We start from the raw sequence: 20,819 nt of genomic DNA on the forward strand, positions 1-20,819 counted from the left end.
AGCCATCTTTTATGGTGTGGTCTGCTGGGGCGGCAGCATCTCTGCTGGGGACAGGAAGAGACTGAACAGGCTGATCCGAAGGGCCAGCTCTGTTCTAGGATGCCCTCTGGACCCAGTGGAGGTGGTGAGTGACAGGAGAATGGTGGCTAAGCTGTCATCCCTGTTGGACAACATCTCCCACCCCATGCATGAGACTGTGACAGCACTGAGCAGCTCCTTCAGTGGGAGACTGCGGCACGCACGGTGTGGGACGGAGAGATTTCGCAGGTCTTTCCTCCCCACTGCTGTCAGACTCCACAACAAATACTTTAACTGATCAAACACACACATCCACAAATATGCAATAACACTAATGTGCAATAATCTTTTCTGGCATTGTTGTATTTTTACTGAGTTGTATATAGCATTTGTATTCTATTTTTATCTTATTGTATATTTTATTCTATTTTATTCTACTGTATATAGTATTTTATTTTATTCTGTACAGTTGTGTACTGTATTTATTCTTATTTTATTTTATTCTAATTTTTGCTTCATTGCACTGTCCACTTCCTGCTGTGACAAAACAAATTTCCCACGTGTGGGACTAATAAAGGTTATCTTATCTTATCTTACATACACCTTCCAATTAGTTCAACTATTTTCTCAAAGTATTTTCCTAAAAGTCTTGGGGATCATTAAGATTTTTTTCTGGCAAAACTGAGACGAGCCTTAATTTTCCTCTTTTTGTTGTTATTGTTGTTGTCTTAGAAATCTACCATGCAGGCCATTTCTGACTAGTCTCTTTCTTAGGGTGGAGCCATGAACACTGACCTTAACTGAGGCAACTGAGGCCTGACAGACCGACCTCCAGCAGGTCTGGCTGTAATATCAAGGCAGTATATAAGGCCTTGATATGGGAGTGAAACTAAACTCAGCTTTGTAAAAAAAAAATGTGGTTGATCACAGGTAATAATATTATTTAACAACGTGGGGGCTTTTTCCACACAAGGCAAGGTAGGTCTGAATTTTTCCCCCCTTAGCAATGAAACCTTTCATTTAGAATCTTTATTTTCTGTTTACTTGTGTTATCTGTTTCTGATATTACACTAAACTTGATTTATGATCTGAAACATTTAAGTGTGACAAACATACAAAAAATAGGAAATCTGGAGGGGGGCAAACACGAGTTCACACCACTGCCCATTTCAAATAAAACTTTTCAACTCACAGGTTATCTCAATGGTGACATCATCACTTTTATCAGTGTAGTAAACTGGGTTTCCTCTTCTTCCTCTGCAGCGGTAGATTCCTCCTTCAGATACTCTGATTACTCTGTTTTGTTGATCATCTGTTCTCATTTGAACTTCAGTGTTTTGGTCACCTCTGAACCACTCATATTTCCAGCCAGCAGAGCTCCCCACAGAGCAGGTCAGTGTCACACTGCCCCCTACTGGTATGATTGTTGATCCTGGAGTCAGTGTGGCCCTGGGTTTACATGCTGTTAGAAAAAATAAAATATGTATACATATGATCTATTATGAAGTAATAAGAACACAGGTCCTGGCTAAAGATTTTTTTCAAAGCTCCTTCCATGAACACATTAATTAAGTGTACTCTATTTTATAATTTAGATGAATATTTGAATTATTATATAAAGTATATTATATTTATTGATCATGGTCACTGAGGACTTACCCAGCACAGTTAGGGAGACAGTATTACTGTTCTTTGTATAATGTGATTTCTTCATGTGACCAGAGCACTGGTATTTACCAGTATCAGAGGTAGATTTTATTTGTTTTCTGTAATTTATGTATGCGTTGTACGGGATAAAGGCTCGACCATCCTTGTAGAGTTTGTATTCCCAGTCTGTGTGTTTTCCTTCCTTCATGTCACATTTGAAGCTAACAGCTAACAGTCTCTCCGACGAAAATTGTATATATATATATATATATATATATATATATATATATATATGTATGTATGTATGTATGTATGTATATATATATATATATACTAGGGCTGGGCCATATTATACTGTTCACGATAATACCGGTAGAAAGCTAGGCAACGATAAGAAAATGACATATCGCAATAGAATATGGGTAAAACACGCATGCGCAGTGCCGAAAAAGCACGGAGAATGCACGGTAACGGAGAATGTGAATGGGGAAAGTAGATTGTTGAGTGAAAAGGATGAGCCAGAATTGTTTTGTAAAAATGGTGCAGCTTAACTGGTTTGGTGTTTGTCCGTCAGATACACAAAAGAGCACTTTTTTTTGTAGAACATGCAAGTGGGCCGTCGTTATTGCCGTATTTGTCGGACTAAGGTGCTTGTAAAGCTGGGAGTAATCTGGGTCCTAAATAGGGTTGCCAACTCCCTGAAAAATAAATAAGGGACACCTTGTGGCCAGGGCCGGGCAACCCAACCATAGTGCTGATATTCACTGCACATGCCCATATTAACCTTAACCAGAGGGTTTAAAAAACAAACAAACCAGTGTTTACATACCATATCTGCTTCTGCCGTGGCCTGGTGGACAAAAAAAATGGTTAACGGTTCCCCGAGCTTTCACGCCCAAAATGAAAGCTCGGCTGTGCAGCGTGTGATCTGGACACAAGCGATGGAGGCACAACTTGTAGAACTTTGGAAAGCTCATCCGAGCCTTTTCGATGTGGCCTCACAAAATGATCACGACCACAACAACCGCACACCGCACCACTCTCTGGAGAGCTCTGCGGTTGTAAGCGGTGCTGTTGCCACACCAGGTGGTGATGCATGAGGATGCTCTTAATGGCACAGCGGTAGAAGGTCCTGAGGATGTGGGGGCTCATGCCGAATCTTTTCAGTCTCCTGAGAAAGAAGAGGCACTGCTGCGCCTTCTTCACTGTTTTGTTTATGTGTACTGACCATGTGAGATCCTCCGCCAGATGTACACCTAGGAAATGGCAGCTGCTTACTCTCTCCACAGCAGCGCCGTTTATGGTGATGGGGGTGTGTACTCCTCTGCACCTCCGGAAGTCCACTATCAACTTGTTTGTCTTTGCGACGCTGAGGGTGAAGTGGTTGTCTCGGCACCAGTGGGTCAGGGCACTGACCCAGTTATTTGTGCACTGATGCAAATGACTATTTAGTTCTGACACTCTGATTGGCAAAGTTCAGCTTCATATGTGGATGTATGTGCTGCTGTATATGTGTATATGTATGAAATGTACTGTTGGTTAAATGATTAAATGAATGTTAAATGAATGAGATGTCTGGATTGTGTGCAGTTATAGGGCATGTTTTCCAAATTTCCCTGCTAAGTCAACAGAGAGATAATTCTATCCCCTTTGTCTCTGTCATGTTCTATGTTTGGGAGGTAATCTGCTTCAGTGTGTCATTTCTTCACTTCAGGGATATCTGAAATCAGCTGAACTGATTTACTCTGCTCAATGTTATTTTTAGTAACACTGTTATTTTTACAATGTTATTTTTACTCGTCACCTACATGAGTAATCTTCAATTTTATTAAGACATCAGAGTTTTACATACCTATTCTGTGTAACTTTATCACAGGTTTGCAGATGGTCTCCAGCAGTCTGAGCTGCTCTTCATCAGTCCAGACGATAATGCCTTCAGCCTCCTGCTTCAGTCCAAGCTGCTCTACCTCCTTACTGCTGCAGAGTTCCTCCTGTTCCTCTTTAATTTGTGGAGGCTCTGGGTTCTCCTGGTCCGGACTGGAGTTCCTCTCCTGGTTACAGACCTGCTGCTCATCCAGACCCTCCTCTTCATTACAGTCATGATTTTATGGGAGGTCTTGAGGAACAAAGAAAAAAAAAACAGAACAAGGTAACTAATGTGATGATACAAGAACACAAAACACTATTTTACAAAAGCATGAATCTAAACCTGAATAAATCGTGATGAATTGGAGAGACAGTGAGCTCAGATTGTAGCCTGACCGGTGCCACAGTGTGGTCTTGATCATGTTAAATTAAGTGTATGAATGTAGGATGTTTTCATCAGCTGAGGCGTGTCACGGAGGCACTCTCAGGCAATGAGGTGGAATTCACAGGTGATGATGCAGAAAACGCATGAAAGTTTTCCAGTTTAAAGGCATCACTGAGCAGTGAGATATATTCATTTGTAAATGTATAAAATTAATAGTATTCTGCTAACATTCTTTTAGCATCTTGTCATTTTTGCAGAAACAGTGTTGCACTTTGGCGTTATATTTTTCATGTTCACTGTAGAGCTTCATCACCAGGTCACGTGATAAGGTCTATTATATTACATGACCTGTCTAAGAATATCATTAGGACCTAAAACACTGACACCTGATGAACTGTGGAATCCTGTTGGAGAAATTAAAGTTTAAAAAATAAATAAATGTAACAAACTGCGTATTCTTTAAAAAAAACATTTATTTCATTAAGCTTATCCAAATTTTAGTGCAGAATAAACTTTAGAGCACTTTGTTTAAGTATTTATTATAATCTGGTTTTGTAGAAAGATAAGCTAGTTTCAATTTAAATATGTTTACAAAATGTGTACATAAGTGTTCAAAATGTACAATTTGTATTTGCATTTCAAGTTATAAAAATAATTTACTCAACATGTCTGTGTTTTTTTTTAACAGTAAAAAAATGCTAGTAGGATTTTGTTTTTTGTGTGATTTCAGATCAGTAATATTAATACAGTATGTCAATGAAAAAACAACTAAATTCAGACGTGAGGTTGAGCTGAAAAGAATGATACCAAACAAGGCAAGGGGAAAAAAATCAAATGAAACAATCTGAAGGTGAAATACAAATGTAAAATCAAAAGGTGTCAAAAATGGCCGGTTATATTTCAGACCTCAGAGGGTTAACCCAACAAATCATGAAAAATTAGGTTTAAATTTTTGTTCATCTTCTGGTCAGCATGCGACCCGAGTAGACGCAGGAACGAACTGCTCCGGTAAACTTAACTCCGCTTTGACCAGTTTCACCCCTTCAATTGCCACCTTTAAGTCGCTTACACTTGTAACTACTTTTTTTTAGTGTTTTGAACACTTTTAACCCTTTCTAATGGCTTCCAAGATTGCAAAAGCAAACAAAAAGGAGGACGCTAGCTTGACGCTGGAGGCTATCACCAAGCTGCTCCAGCAGCACCGAGATGAGTTGGCGTCTGAATTTAAGACCTCATTTAACGCCCTCGATTCAAAACTGGACCAGGTATGACAAGCCCAAGAGGAACAGGCCGAGAGAGTTTCGTCCTTGGAGCTTGCAACTGAAGACCTGAGCCAACGAGTCACTGACCTTGAAAGCACGTGTGCCGCTCTTCGCGAAGACAACAACCAGCTAAAGAACAAAGTCACCGACCTGGAGAGCCGTAGCAGGCGTCAGAACATCCGCGTCCTTGGACTGCCTGAAGACACTGAAAGTGGGCGCCCCACTCACTTCTTTTCCAACCTTCTCTGTGAGTTATTGGGCAAAGAAATACTTCAGTCTCCACCGGAGCTCGATAGAGCGCACCGGTCCCTCGCAGCGAAGCCACCCGCGGGACGCTCACCTCGCCCGGTCATTATCCGCCTACACCGATACCAGATCAAGGACCTCATCATCCGAGAAGCTAGGAGGAGAGGGAAATTCGACTACCGAGGCGTGCCTATCCGAATTGTGGAGGACTACAGTCCCGAGGTCCTCAATCAGCGGGCGCAGTACAAGGACATTATGTCGGAGCTCTACGGGCGAGGCCTGAGGCTGGCTCTCCTCTTCCCAGCACGGCTTCGCATAACGCAGGCCAGCGGCGCCAGAAAGTTTTTCAGCTCCGTGGACGAGGCTCAACAGTACATTGAGAGGCTCCCAAAGGCTCCGGAAGCCCCATGAAGAATTATTACTAATAAAACAGTGACACCAATTGCAGGTACCAAACATTCCATACATGTATAGAGGCGTAGTCGGCATCCACGTAAGACGTTGCTTTTCCCCTCCGAGTGTAGAGATATAGTCTGGATGCTATAGTACTGAAATGCTGATTATTACTTTCATTTAACTCCATAATTGTATTATTTTTCTTTCTTTGATAAATAAGGAGGCAACCTCATTGACCTCTACCCATTGGTTAATGACGTAATACCTGTTGTACGGAGACGGGGAGTTTTGTTATCTATTCTTAGCCTTCTGTCTGTTCTCATGCAATAATTCAGTTATACCAGTAGTACTTATTGAACTACATCTTCTTTTTTGTGTTTGGTTGTTTGTTTGTTTACATACTTGGACTCTGCTTTGAAACACTCCAGCAATTACATCTGGACTTGGTGGCTGATACACAGTTTCAAAACTTAACAGTAAGATAAGGGGTTTCAGCTTACTATGCTATGGCCACCGGAGCAGTGGTTCGATTGCTTCAACACCTAGGTTGTTGCTATCATAGACAGGAGGAGTAACACTCTAAATATGTTAAGTTTGAAGAGCTCGCTGCTTGTTCTTGTTCTTTTTTTTGGCAGCCATTTTCTGTTGTGGGGAGGGTTTGGGGAGGGTAAGGGTCACTGCTATGAACCTCATACACTGTTCTTTTTTTTAACCTGTTCTGAACTAATTTCCACCCACTGTAAAGTTATTCTGTTCTTATCATCTAAGGCCAGTGTGCATATTGTCTTTGCTCTATAAATCAGATGAGTCTGCAATTAAACTTTCTAAGCTGGAATGTTAAAGGTCTAAATCATCCAGTCAAGAGAAGGAAGGTTTTATCACATGTTAAACACCATAACACTGACGTGGCTTTCCTGCAGGAGACCCACGTCAGGGCCTCTGATAATGTCCGTCTCTTCTCACGTTGGAGGGGCCAGTGTTTTCACTCACTTTTCCAAGCTAGGGCACGTGGGGTCTCTATATTGGTCAGGCAGAACATTCCCTTTGAGGCCCACAATGTCGTAGCAGACAAATATGGCAGATATGTCATAGTCAGTGGGAAACTGTATAACAGTCTTGTTGCCCTAGTAAATGTGTATGCTCCTAATACAGATGATGAGAATTTCTTTAAACAACTATTCTCCTCTCTACCCGACTTAAATATCTACTCTCTTTTTCTGGGGGGTGATTTTAACTGCTGGTTAGACCCAGCCCTGGATCGCTCATCCACTAAGAGTACTGTCCTAAGCAAATCTGCATCTGTCATTCATGCCTTTCTATCAGAATATGGAATGTGTGATGTTTGGCGTACCCTAAATCCTCATAAAAGAGATTACTCCTATTTTTCACATGTGCACCATACATATTCAAGAATTGATTACTTTATCATTGACACTAATTGTCTGCAGCAGGTCCACTCCTGTGCCTACCATACCATAGTTTTTTCAGATCATGCCCCTCTTACTCTGTCTCTGTCTCTTCCACATCCTCCTGTTAAAGCTGCACAATGGCGTTTCAATTCGACCCTTCTGTCGGATGAAAATTTTGTAAAGTTTATCCAGGATGAGATATGCTTTTACTTTGCCACCAACTCTTCCCCAGAGACTTCCAGCCTTGTCGTATGGGATGCCTTTAAGGCGTATATCAGAGGCCAGATTATTGCTTATTCAGCAAGAATTAAAAAACAGTCCAACCATGAAAGAAATAAGCTAATGCAACAAATTAAGGAGACCAATGAACAGTATGCTCTCAAACAGAGTCATGAAATATTTAAAAAGCGCATTGAACTTAAAACAAGACTTGACCTACTCACAACGTACTCGACTGAACGTTTACTCTTACATGACAAATCCAAATTTTATATGCATGGTGACAAACCTGATAAATTACTGGCGAGCCTTCTAAAAGGTTCTAGGGCAAGGCAAAGTATTCTTAAAATTCGACAACAAGATGGCAACATAGTCACAGATCACAAAAAAATCAATGAAGTATTCAGGGATTTTTACTCACAGCTTTACACCTCAGAGTCCCAAACTGACTGCAATGCAATTAATGAATTCTTAGCTAAACTTGACATTCCTGAAATTCCACCAGAACTTAAAACAAGGCTGGATGAACCCATCTCTCAGTTAGAAGTTTCCTTGGCTATAGCTTCAATGCAATCTGGCAAGTGTCCAGGTCCGGATGGCTTTCCGTCAGAATTTTTCAAACACTTGTCTTCATTATTGTCCACACAGCTTAGTGCAACCCTCACGGACTGCATCAAACAAGGATCTCTTCCTCAATCATTCTATGAAGCCTGTATTACACTTATTGCAAAGAAAGGAAAAGATCCGTTGGAATGTGCCTCCTATAGACCCATTTCTCTATTGAATACAGACACTAAAATATTAGCCAAGATACTTGCCCGTAGACTAGAAATAGTTCTTCCAAAAATTATTTCAAAAGACCAGACAGGCTTCATTAAAGGTCGTCATTCATATTTTAACATAAGGAGGCTATTTAACATAGTTTACTCCAGTTCTACAGACTCTGATGAATGTGTAGTCTCGCTTGACGCTGAAAAGGCCTTTGATCGAGTTGAGTTCGATTATCTCTTTGCAGTCCTTGATAGATTTGGCTTTGGAGCGAAATTTACTTCATGGATTAAATTACTCTATTCTCAACCATCTGCTACAATACGAACTAACCTCCAATTATCAAAACCTTTCAAACTTCACAGAGGCACACGCCAGGGATGTCCTCTCAGCCCCCTGCTTTTTGATCTGGCCATAGAACCCCTTGCCATTGCGTTCCGCACTTGCAAAGAGGTACACGGCATTTGGAGAAACAATACAGAACACAAGGTCTCGCTCTATGCAGATGATCTCCTGCTCTTTATTTCTAAGCCCTTAGCCTCTCTACCATCTGCATTGAATATGCTTAATCAGTTTGGTCAGATTTCAGGGTATAAACTGAACCTTAATAAAAGTGAGCTCTTCCCGCTAAGTAGCAAAGCAAGTATGTTAGACTTCACCTGCTTGCCCTTCAGAGTTGAAAGGAAAAAAAATACATATTTGGGAATCACAGTGACAAAAAAACATAAAAACATTTTCACAGAAAATGTGAATGCATTGCTGAACCAAGTGAAGCGGTCCCTCACCCACTGGACACCACTCTCTATGTCTCTGGTAGGACGTATCAATTCAATTAAAATGACCATTCTACCCAAATTTTTATACCTTTTTCAGGCCTTACCCATTTTCATTCCCAACACTTTTTTCAATGAGCTGGACTGTGTCATCTCGTCTTATCTATGGCAGGGTAAACGCCCAAGGCTTAATAAGATGCATCTTCAGAAATCTAAAATTGAGGGTGGGTTTGCACTTCCCAACTTTCGTTTTTATTATTGGGCTGCTAACATACGATGTTTGGTGTTTTGGTATTTTTACCATAATCGGAGTGGTTGTCCTGACTGGGTGACTATGGAATTGCATAGTGACAACAGTATATCCTTACCAGCTGCACTCTGTTCTCCACTCTCATCCTTTTCATTCAACTCTATTCCCAACCCTGTAGTGGTGCACTCATTAAAAATATGGGGCCAGTTTAGGAAATATTTTAAACTTTGTGACTTCTCCCTTCTCAGCCCCATTGCATCTAACCATCTCTTTAAACCTTCTATCCAGGATGGTGGGTTTGCGGAGTGGCACAGAAGTGGAATAACTTGCTTTAAGGACCTATTCATAGCCAACAAACTAGCATCATTTGAACAACTTGCTAATAAATATAGTCTTCCACCATCACACTTTTTCAGATACTTGCAAGTCAGGCAGTTTATTTGTTCCCAGACTTCAGGCTCGAGCCCTCCACCAGAGCCTACACTATTAGAAACCATCCTACAACTCAATCCAACCAATAGAGGGCTGATTTCCTTGCTTTACAATAAAATGTTAAATATGACACACACCTCTTCATCCAAGCTCAAGACACTGTGGGAAGAAGACTTAAACATGATAATCTCTGATGAAACATGGGCCTCTATACTCAAACATGTCAACACAACATCATTATGTGCCCGCCACTTTTTAATCCAGTTCAAAGTAGTGCATAGAGCCCATTTCTCAAAATCCAGATTATCCCGTATCTATCCTGAAATCACTCCATATTGTGACAGATGCAAGACCGCTGAAGCCTCACTGGTCCACATGTACTGGTCTTGTCCCAATCCCATTCAGTTCTGGTCAGACATTTTTCATACCCTGTCCATGATTCTCAGTGTGATGCTGGCCCCTGGCCCCCTTCTTGCTCTGTTTGGCATCAGTGGGAATGAGGTGCTTCTACCAGCCTCTAAAAAACAGGCATTATCATTCTGTTCCCTGTTGGCTAGGAGGGCAATCCTACTGAGGTGGCGGGACGCTGCCCCTCCCACTCACAAACAGTGGTTATATGACCTCATGGCCTGTCTAAAACTGGAAAAGATAAGACACTCACTTCAGAACTCCACTGCGAAATTTCAAAGCATGTGGGGACCCTTCCTTGATGCTTCTCAAAATCTATAAGAATTTTTCAGCAAACTCTCTTAAGTCAGGTGTGGAAATACAGTGTGCAGGTCTAGGGCAGTGACCTGGGTGGGAATGAATGGGATTATTTTGCAGGGATTATGTTACTGTGGGATATATCATACATATGTTTATGTTTTTCTTTCTTTCTATCCCTTTTTTCTTTCCTTTTATTTCACAGCTGAAGATACATTTCTGACCTCATTTTACAGCCTAAATGTACTACTTAACCTTAATGTACAGATCATCTGTAACCCTTCTCTTTTCTTTCTGTTTATATGTATAATATATATGTTGATGTTTACGTGTATAAAAGGAAAACCTCCTAATAAAAAGACATTGTTTAAAAATTTTTTGTTCATGACAGTGCAGATTTATGACATTTTGTGTAAATTTAAGCATGTAACAATTTGAAATTTTTCTAATGAAAAAAGTGTGAAACTTAAGTTAGACCTGTGTTTGTAAATGAACCGCCCCATGTTGTGTAGCTTTCTGGATTTTATACTTATTGGGCTACACATCTATTTATTATACAGGCTATACAGTAGAGCTGGGCGATAGAACGATAACGATATGTATTGCGAAATAACTTTTTCTTGATAGAAAAATTAAACTATTGCGATAGGCCTCATCTCTCTTGTCCTCTTAAAAAAAAAAAGAAGAACAGCCAATCCAAATTAAGTAGCGCAGAGCCAAACCAATCACAGCCGCAACATCACGTCACGTGACTTGTTATGTACAGCACAAGTGCCAAGCCGCACATGTGTATTTGTTTGGGAAGCAGCCAGCCGCGCCGCCTGGGTAATGGAGGAAATGAGTGTGCCGACTAGAGAAAAATCAACCGAGAGCGTGACCGAAGGTTACTGAAGAGAAAACAGATGATGGTTCCAATGCCGGAGAGGTTGTCGAACGGAAGGGTCATAGAAGTTCCGTAGTGTGAAGGTATTTCGGCTATTTCAAGTCTGACAAAAAACAGAGTAGCGCGCACTGTAAATTGTGCCGAAAGCAAGTCTGGAAATACAATAAACCGGTGCATGCTCAATCTCTCAATGAAAGCGCTAATTCGTCATTCGGCTTTTGTCAGACTAAAGTAACTGTTTGAAAAGCTAAGCTATACAACAAGGAGAGATTGAGAATTTCCTTTTAGTTCTCAGTTTATTTGATATTGACAAAAGTTAGTCAATTTTGTCTGTTCTTCTGTAAAACAAACTAAGATTTATTTTTAGAATTAATATTTTGTTTCTAAGTGGAATTGACAATTTAGTAGTCCGTTTTTTTTTTTCTATTTTACAACTTAAACGCTTTAGCGGCTGCGTTTTGTGCAGTTTGCAATATTTGCCTTTATTTATCTGAAAAAGTCTCATGTTCCTTAAGTACATCTACCCTGTTGAACTTATTATGGGAAATAAATATTTAAATCAAAACAAGCTGCTGTTTATTTCACATTTTACTTGTGAGCAACGGCACATTTAAATCTTACAAATATAGTTATTTGGCTTATATCGTGATATATATCGTTATCGCCTGAAATGAAAAAAACATATCGTGATATGAAAAAATCTTATATCGCCCAGCTCTACTATACAGTACATAACATCACATGTTTTATGTAACTAAAGTGTTTATGTATGTGGGCTACAGACAATAATTAAGTTATAGACTATATTTATATGAAAAATGTGTATACTTACTGCATTTGAATCATTGTAACCACCTGCATATGTGTTTGAAAAAAGGGCTTTGATTTTGCCACCCGCAGAAAATTTCTTTGGATCCGTCCCTGGTCTGCTCAGAGATGCTGCTGTCTACATTGGCTTACTCTTACTCTGCTGCTACCAGGAGCTAACCTAGCAGTGACCATGGACCTGCACCAGTCCAACATAGTCCATCACTGGACAATGAACCACAGCACTGATAAATACCCAGTTTAACATCTTCTAGTAAAGTCAGTCACACTGAAGAATCTGAGCTTGAACAGCACAGAGTTAAAAACATGTCCATACCTATGATGTGTGAGTTCCTGTCGGGTTTCCGGCTGATATCCAGCAGTCTGTGCTGACGGTTGATCTCCTCCTCATACTGGACGATGGTTCTTTGAACCTCAGAGAAGATTTCTTCACAAACAGCAGTTAGTCTCTCCTTGATGAACTCTCTCAGAAACTGAACTGAACTCATTGCTGCTTCAACTCAGGCTGGACGGATCGATACAAGCATCGATACAGACTGATCTACACTGACGTGATGGGATCGATACTTAAGTTTGTCTCTCACCCCTGAGTTCAGTCTGCTTCGTCAAACAGCAGCCATGTCTGTGCACGTGACTATTCTCGCATGGACACGCCTCCTTTTACTTTGTTGCTCTGCTGTGGTTTGTTGGCCTGCAGTCACGTGACGTTTTTTTCCCCCTCGTTCATAACTTTATTCATATCCCAAAGAGACAGCGTAAACAGGTTCATGCTTGTTATTGATACAGTATTTATCATAGGTCCTCCATGCATTCTCCTGCTGTATATCATTAAATAAGAAAGAGCAAAAGAGGTAGTAACATAACTAATTATATTCCTACAGTCAGCTGTTATTAAAGCTTCTAAACTGAAGGCTAAATCATCAACAGTATGAGGACACTTGTTGGTACAGCATCAAAAACTACAGCAGATTCTTTTGGTTTTATGGATATTTTGAATTTGTCCAATTTGTATGATAACAAAAACACATTATGATGAAGCTGCTGAGAAACTATCAGGATTCAATATGTCAAAAATGAATCCTGAATCCTGAGTTAACAAAGAGTCTTATTTTATTTATTTATTTATTTGCTTGGATATGACTCATTTACATATTTGTTGTTGTTTTAATGCATATCCGTGAAAATATTTGCCTACATTTTTTTAATTGAAGCAAAGTATTTTTAGCCTGAGACCGTCTTATAACGTGTTTCATAATCCCTGTGTAATATTTAAAGAAATTAGGTCACTGCTGAACTGTATATAACCATCATCCTTATCATTACATTAATTATCATTTCATCAAAGCATTTATTGAAGCTGTTGGCATTATGTTATAATTAGTATTACAGGGGTTATCATAATCAAATATTAACATGTTTATTACAGGTGCAGTTATAACTACTCTAAAATGATTGAGTTAATATATATATATCATAACTCAGAGCCTGAGTATATGGTTACAGTAAAATAGTAGCTGAGCAAAGGCCTGAATGTATTCAGCTTCTTGTGGTATTGGAGTTTGCTTAGTTACAGGTGACGAAAGGATGTCCAGTCCATGGGGACCTCAAAGGCCTGAGATCTTTACCATATTTGGATGGATGGGGAACTTCTGTGTCTGCAGTTATCTCTTAAAATACATGGATGTTCTCTACATGCAAATTATGTGCTTGTAAACGCAAGAAGGGGCGTTACAATACCCTGATGTTATAAAAGCAATCTAGAGTGTATTTTGGGTAGAGATGTACAACTGATGTTTTGCAGTTTACACCTCTCCACGCTGCGTGCATTCATTAAAATCAATTGTTTGACCGACCTCTTCTGGACTATCATTGTTTTACTCTCGTCCTCAATTTCGAACCCGTAACATTTGGTGCATTGGCCGAGGGTTGAGAGAGGGAGAAAGTTGGAGGTTGGGACTGAGAGGGTCCAAGGTGCTCAAACAGGCAGACACGAGTCAGTGGTCGAAGTGGGTGGACATAAGCCGGCTTATTTAAAGGTAAGGCACTACCTGTTGAATTATTTCCAAACAGTGCTGAATTGGTTCTGACAAAATTGAAAGTCTACTCACTGAAAATTACTGGTAAAGGTCTGTTTTGATTTTGGTGAAAATCTCATGAGAATGGAAGTTGAAGTAATGATAATGAAGTATAAAATAAGTAAAGAGTAAAGAGAATAAGAGAAAATAGGATTAAGTGAAGTTAAAATGGTTGTGAAGAAGTAATAAAGGTATGAGAAAAGTGAATTAAGATAAGTTTAAGGAATTACACTGGTAAAGGAATTAAAGATGGCAGGGAATTGGTGAATTTTGTGACAGTAATGTCTCTATTGACTATAAAGCCGGGCTTGGACACCGAGGTAGTTGGTTTTGTGGTTTTTGTGGGGTGTCTTCAAAAGTAATTAAATTGTATAGAACGGAACATTGGGAATGTTCTAAGAAGTGCATTGCTCAGAGGTAACGCTTGCCAAGGTCAAGGACGCTTCGATCTTGTCCTCTTTTGAGGGATAGTCAGTTGGTCACTGTGGAGCCTGGGGCACTCCTGAATAACTAGTGGTTGGACCACTTTACCGTCCGGGACGGTATTTTGCACTTTTTTGGTCGATAGAAACCGGGTTTCGGGCGTGTAACGTTACAATTATAACTTCGGGGAAGTCTACCATAACTTTTCGACAGGGGTTTAGTTGGTTGCCGCTTTTAAATTGTCTTAGAGTATTAGTTATCTGACCACGGCCCGGGGCCGAGACTGGTTATAATTGATTACAAAAAACTCAGGGAGTTTATCGGTTGGACCGTTAAGGTTAAATTTTTTCTAAATTCGGTAGGTTGTTCGCTTTCAGGCCTTGTACATATTTGTATATTTTATAAGACGTCTCGGTGTTATAATTGGTTGTTATAATTTCTATGTTTGTATATAGTCTCTGTCTGCCACGGGTACTGCAGCAAGCCGGTTATTTTGAGAGTGTGTGTGTCTATGTAAATGAGGTGCCTGTGACTTATTTCGAGTGACATTTCCTGTTTACTAATAAGTGGCTAATGACTGACTGCAGAGCCTGGGTGAAGGACGACTTATATTGGTGTTTTAAGGGAAGAATTGCTTTTATTTCTACTTTGTTGGCATTACGGTTGTTAAATACGAGGATTACTTTATGATACATGTCTGTCTCATTTTGCATGTGTGCGATTGGCTTTCAAATGTAGTTTTGTAATGTAACCTGTACACTCCATGGAGGAAACAGACCATGGAGTTTTGGAAGAAGATAGCAGAGATATGACTGGCTTTACGTTTAGTCTTGTGTTGACTCCAATAACGGATGGTCAGACAGGGCTGGTTGAAACAGAGGTGCGTGTTTGCTGTGAAATAGGGGCCACTGACCATGACTCAAAACACAAAGGCTGTGAGATTAAAAATTACTGTGAGTAACGGTTTGACTTTTGACTAGGGAAATAATATGCTTACTTTTGGGTCTATGAAGATATTTGACCTTGACTGATGTTATGAGAGGTTGAGTTTATTTTTCTGTTTAAAAACACATAAGTATATGTACTTAGTACACCCACTCAAGAAATGATTGTGTGACTGATGCTACAAAACTGACCTAAAGAATGGTGATGTGTGTGGAGAAGTGTTAGTTGTCCTGATGTGTGAAAGAGCGCTATTAAAATGTGTGTGAGTGAAATGAAGGCATATTGTTTTTAGATAAAGATTTAGTAGAATTACTGATTATTTGTAGACTGTGAAATTAAAAAGAAGTCTCTGCAGAAGCTGTAGAAACAGGAAACTGTGTGTGTGTGTGTCTGGGACAGGAAATGCATGCCCATAAAAGGGAAGCTCACGGTGACAAGTGTGCACCCAGAGTAGAGAGAGAGAGTTAACTGTGGGCAGATGAAGCAAAAGGGAGGTTTTAAGATAAAAATGAATAGGATACTAATTATATGCTTTAGTGTGCCAATACAGGTGGACTCTCTCAACATTGGAACCTTGAGTTCAGCAGCAGAAAAGTAGATTAAAAGAATTGGGAGAAAATAAGCCAGTCTTTGGCTCGAAATTGTGCAGCTTGAGCTCTCACTTTATCCTTGACCCCGAGAAGAAACGCAAAGGACAGTCAATTTCCTGATGAAGACCGATAGAACATCGTGGACGTGAAGAAGTAACGGAAGCTAAAAGACAGTGCAGGCGAAAGCAGTAACACTGACAACGACTGATGAGTCCAGCAGCATGGAAGAAAGCACGTGATGCAACATGCATGCTGGTGAAGAACAGCGTGACATGTCTGCTTGAAGGCACTGACTGTCATATTTGCCAAGCTTGGAGCAATCTTGGAAGAAAAGACAGAAAAGATGAATGGAGAAGAAAACAGAGCAAATGAAAATAAGACTGAAGGAAGAGGAAATACTGAAAGATCAAAACAGAGGAGAAACAGACTGTGTTTGCTGGGGCTCTGAAGCCCGAACAGGACACTGTGAATGAAAAGGACCAGTGAGAGATGAAGCTGGACGAGTTTGACTGCGAGAAGATAGGAGATGATTGGATTGAAATTGAACCCTGAACTCGTGATAGTTTAGGGATGTCCACTACATCACAACAAAGAGGTAAACAATACAAAAGGTAAAGATAATCAAAATAACTGACAATTATATTAATGAATAGAAAACACACATATACAAATTGTTACATGTGAGATTATTTTCGAAACGAATCAGAAGTGAGATAGTTTGAATGTAGAGCTCAGTGAAAAGATGCATAAATTAAATATGAATACATGAAAATGCAATGAATACATAAGGATGCAATGAAGAAGCAGCTTACACTCATGCAATGAAGAAACTGCTTACACTTAATTAAGATGATCACCTGGCATGCAATGAAGAAAACAGCTTACACTGCATTTACATGACCACATAACGCAAGGAAGAACACGCTTACATACATGACATAATTGGTATTTTTGACTAGAAAAAGAGAAATGGGTGGTTTAGTGGGTCGTTTAGGCACCCGTGATAATAATGCAAATGTCTTAGTTTGTTATTTTTAGGAGCAAAGCAGACCCGGACCAACTCTCCAGATCCAGCAGTTGGAAGAAAATTGTAGGTTAACGCCAATGGATATGTTAAGGCAAGTTTCTGGTTGAATTGTTCACAGAATCATGTGTCCATGAACCTGGAAAACAGGCCCTAGCTCCTGGCTGAAGATTAGGAGTGCTTATTTAAGGTGGGAAATTAAAATAGAGGGTTAGTAATTCGGGGAAAGAGAAAACTGACTGCTTAACTGGAGAATTGGGAAGGAGTTTGAAAGACTGCGGAGCCATAGATGCATAAATAACACACACAAACAGAAAATGCATTAACTCTAAAAAAACAAGCTCATGAAGTTTAATGCATAGAGACATTGAATAAACCTGGCTAAGAACATAAGCATATGCAATGAAGATCTGCTTGCTGCTTGTATGAGTGAGAGAATGGTGTGAATGGTTAATAAAATTGATGGAAAGATTTAAAAAGATGGAAAAAACACAAGAAAAGTATTAACGCAGTTTTAAAAGAGTGCCTTAGGAGTGCTCTCGTACTGATTGATAAAAGTAGGCGATTAGTATAGAAAGAAAATGAAAATAATTGAATAATGTGATAAGGTTTAAACATGTATTTATCTTGTGACTGAGTATGAAAATTAGTTGGAGAGCTAATGTGAGTGATGACAGAGGAGCTTGCTGTGTGTGTGTGATTGAGGCCTTGAGGAAAGGAAGCAAAGTAGACTGTTACGAGGTGTAAAATTTGATTAAGAGGTTTATAAATTAGTGTTGACATATTGTGAGAACGTGCTTATATCTTAGGCTGAATGTAAGTATGGTAAAATGCTTAAAGGGGGATATTGTGTACGAAACGGTGTAGTTTTTTACGTTTTGGGTGTGTTCTATGGGTGAAATTTAAGATTGTTGAAGATTTTTGAGGTTGTTGTTTTATTTTTAAAGAGGGAGTTTTAATAAACATGGACATGTTTAAGGGGTTTTGTAACAGTGCACTTATAAAGAAAAAACCTGTCAGGTGATTTTGTTTTGTACTTTGATGAGCTAATACTCAGCTCTCTTTTTTCTCATTTTTGTTCTAAGCAGGCCTGCAAAAGACAACAATGAATAACGGCGCCGACAATAGTCTCAGGAAAACAAAAAGTAAGGTGACCTTTTCCGAATTACAATGGGTCAGATTGTGGGTCCCTGTCTAAGAGGATTGCAGCGAGCCAATCCAGTCCAAAAGTATAAAGAACTATTTTCTTAAGAAACGAGTAAAAAGAAAATAAATGATTATATAAATAAACTGAGTTTGCTGAAGGTGGTAAATCTGATTATTCGTGCGGAAGTCTACCAATACCCGATGTTAATGCGTGTGAGTGAATGTGTGGGTGAATGGACGACCAGGCAGACCATAGGTTGGACCGACTGGACACTGACAAAAGACTGGACTAAGGTTGGACACATGACTGATAATTGTTATGTTTTAAGTTTTGTTTTATAACACAGGTTGGATCATAAGTGGAGAAAGTGAGTATAAAAGGTGATGTTCTGGTTAACACACAGGCTTTTGTTTCTAGAACGTTTAAAGGATGCAGGCTGTGGATGGAGCCAAGAAAAGATTTGACATGATGATTAATTTGATTTCATTCCTTAAACACAGGTTTGAAGGCCCGGAGCAACTATACCTAATATGATATGATTAACTTTTCTTTTAATTCCCTAACCTGAGTGAAGGATTTTGAGTTTGTAACACATGAGATGTGTCACAAAAAGGGGGGTCTTAATATATGTGATTAGCTACAGGAAATGAGCTACATGAAATGTGCTCTTTTAGGGTTACTAAGCAAATGTCTACGTGACCTTTACCTAACAACCTTTGTGATGATAAACTTGTTTATAGACTTGCTCTCTTGTAGAACATACAGACTTAGGAAAGGGGAACCTCAGCTCTGAGTTTTGAGAATAACTCTGTTAAGTTGACAGGAAACACGTCGGAACAGCCATATAGGGCAAATGTATTAGAGCTTGTAATTAAATGTGGGACTTGAAAAGAGGAAGCAAATTTGGTACAGGACGTACTTGAGAAGATCAGATGAGAGAAGGAGAAGGTCAGGAATAGTTTAAAGTAAGATTGAGAAATTAAATGGGGTAAAAGGGGGTGTAGCTTCAGGGCAGTTCACAGCCCGGCGTAAACGCAAGGTGCTGTCACAGCTTAAGTTATTTGGTTGATTTATTTTATGACAAAATAATAAGGAAATATTAAAAATATACAACACGTTGAGGAGATCTCTTTTGTTATATTTTAGTGTTTAACATGGAAGATGCCTCTCTGGAGCTTCTCTCCTGATGCTACCCCACCAAAAGACGCTTATCCATAGAGACCATGTCAGCTCCCAAACAGACAACAATAAACCAAGACTAGCAATAAACAATCTAAACATAAACAATAACAAATAAAGAACAATACAGAATAAATTTGAACCGAACAATAAAATAGTGAAATGTGGATTATTAAATATTAAGTATTTCTCTTCAAAAGTCTCTGTTAGCTGACGCCAACCGGTCGCAGCAGATGGCTGCCCGTACCTGAGCATGGTTCTGCCGGAGGTTTCTTCCTGTTAAAAGGGAGTTTTTCTTTCACACTGTTGCCAAAGTGCTTGCTCAATAGGGGGTCACAAGATTGGTGGGTTTTTCTCTGTATATATGAAGCACCTTGAGGCAATTTTTGTTGTGATTTGGCACTATATAAATAAAATTAAATGGGAATGTATTGAAGTAAACTTAAATGTCATAAACTAGGAATTAGTTCATTTCTCAGGGGAGAAATGAAAAAAAAACGGGGACTGGTGTTAGGAATAAAAGCTATATTTTTAATATGAATCTGCTCATTATCTTGTTTTATGTACTTTAATAATGAAGGCTGGCTTGTAGAGCAAGGCCACTTTATACTGACAAACAAGTGCTCAGCCAGACTGAAAAACAGGAAGTTTTAGTGTACAAGGCAAATGTTAATAGAATGTTAAATATAATGTCAGTATTACCTTTTAATTATATAGGTTTACTTATGGTAGAATGCTGCATGTAATCATTTGTGTTTAGAAGTATGTAGTTGATAGTATCCTGAAAGGATGTCTCATCCTAGGAAGCTTGTGTGCATTCCAGAGCACTCTGGCTTTCACACCCACATCCTGGGAGCATGGGAGAGGTCGTACCTTGTCTTATTGTTTTATGGTAGGATACACGTATCTATGTCTGTTTTACTCTAAGTGCATTTTGTTTAGATGAACTGCTGGACTTCCAGGCCAGCAGGGTTAGGAAGTCATTTTATGAACACACACACACACACACACACGAAGGGTATTCTTTGTTCACATGTATACCTATAAGATGTCATATGTTAATGAACCTATGCATATTCATGTAACCACAATAAAAGAGCAGTGTTACGGGAGAGCGGACGAGAGCAACTGAGGTCAAGCGAAGGAACAGCGCCTGTCCAGTTCTCTCCCGTGCACGTTAATTTGTAAAACCTCTCTGAGTGTCATTTATTCCAATCTGAGTTGAATTTACAGGAAAACTCCTAACATTTATTTGGTCCTTCGAGCCGGAATTAGGACATAACGTTTTGTGTGCTCCTACGGGAAAACCTCATCGAGTCCTGACGTCGTGAGAAGCTCATGTAGGGAGA

The 20,819-nt window shown here is 39.6% G+C and overlaps 1 protein-coding gene across 1 annotated transcript in view; it reads right to left on the reverse strand.

Annotated features, from left to right (window-relative positions):
- Nucleotides 1–12,702, reverse strand: part of LOC134623605 (uncharacterized) — a 53,512-nt gene extending 40,810 nt beyond the window's left edge. The window contains exons 1-3 of the mRNA XM_063468658.1: nt 12,404–12,702; nt 3,518–3,781; nt 1,211–1,480 (exon numbers count right to left, since the gene is read on the reverse strand). Of these exons, the coding sequence (XP_063324728.1) occupies nt 1,211–1,340 (130 nt within the window). The 5' untranslated portion in view covers nt 1,341–1,480; nt 3,518–3,781; nt 12,404–12,702. The remainder of the gene's footprint in view (nt 1–1,210; nt 1,481–3,517; nt 3,782–12,403) is intronic.
- Nucleotides 12,703–20,819: the final 8,117 nt, after the last annotated feature.

The sequence above is a fragment of the Pelmatolapia mariae genome, linkage group LG3_W, assembly GCF_036321145.2.
Source record: "Pelmatolapia mariae isolate MD_Pm_ZW linkage group LG3_W, Pm_UMD_F_2, whole genome shotgun sequence".
Classification (NCBI taxonomy): domain Eukaryota; kingdom Metazoa; phylum Chordata; class Actinopteri; order Cichliformes; family Cichlidae; genus Pelmatolapia; species Pelmatolapia mariae.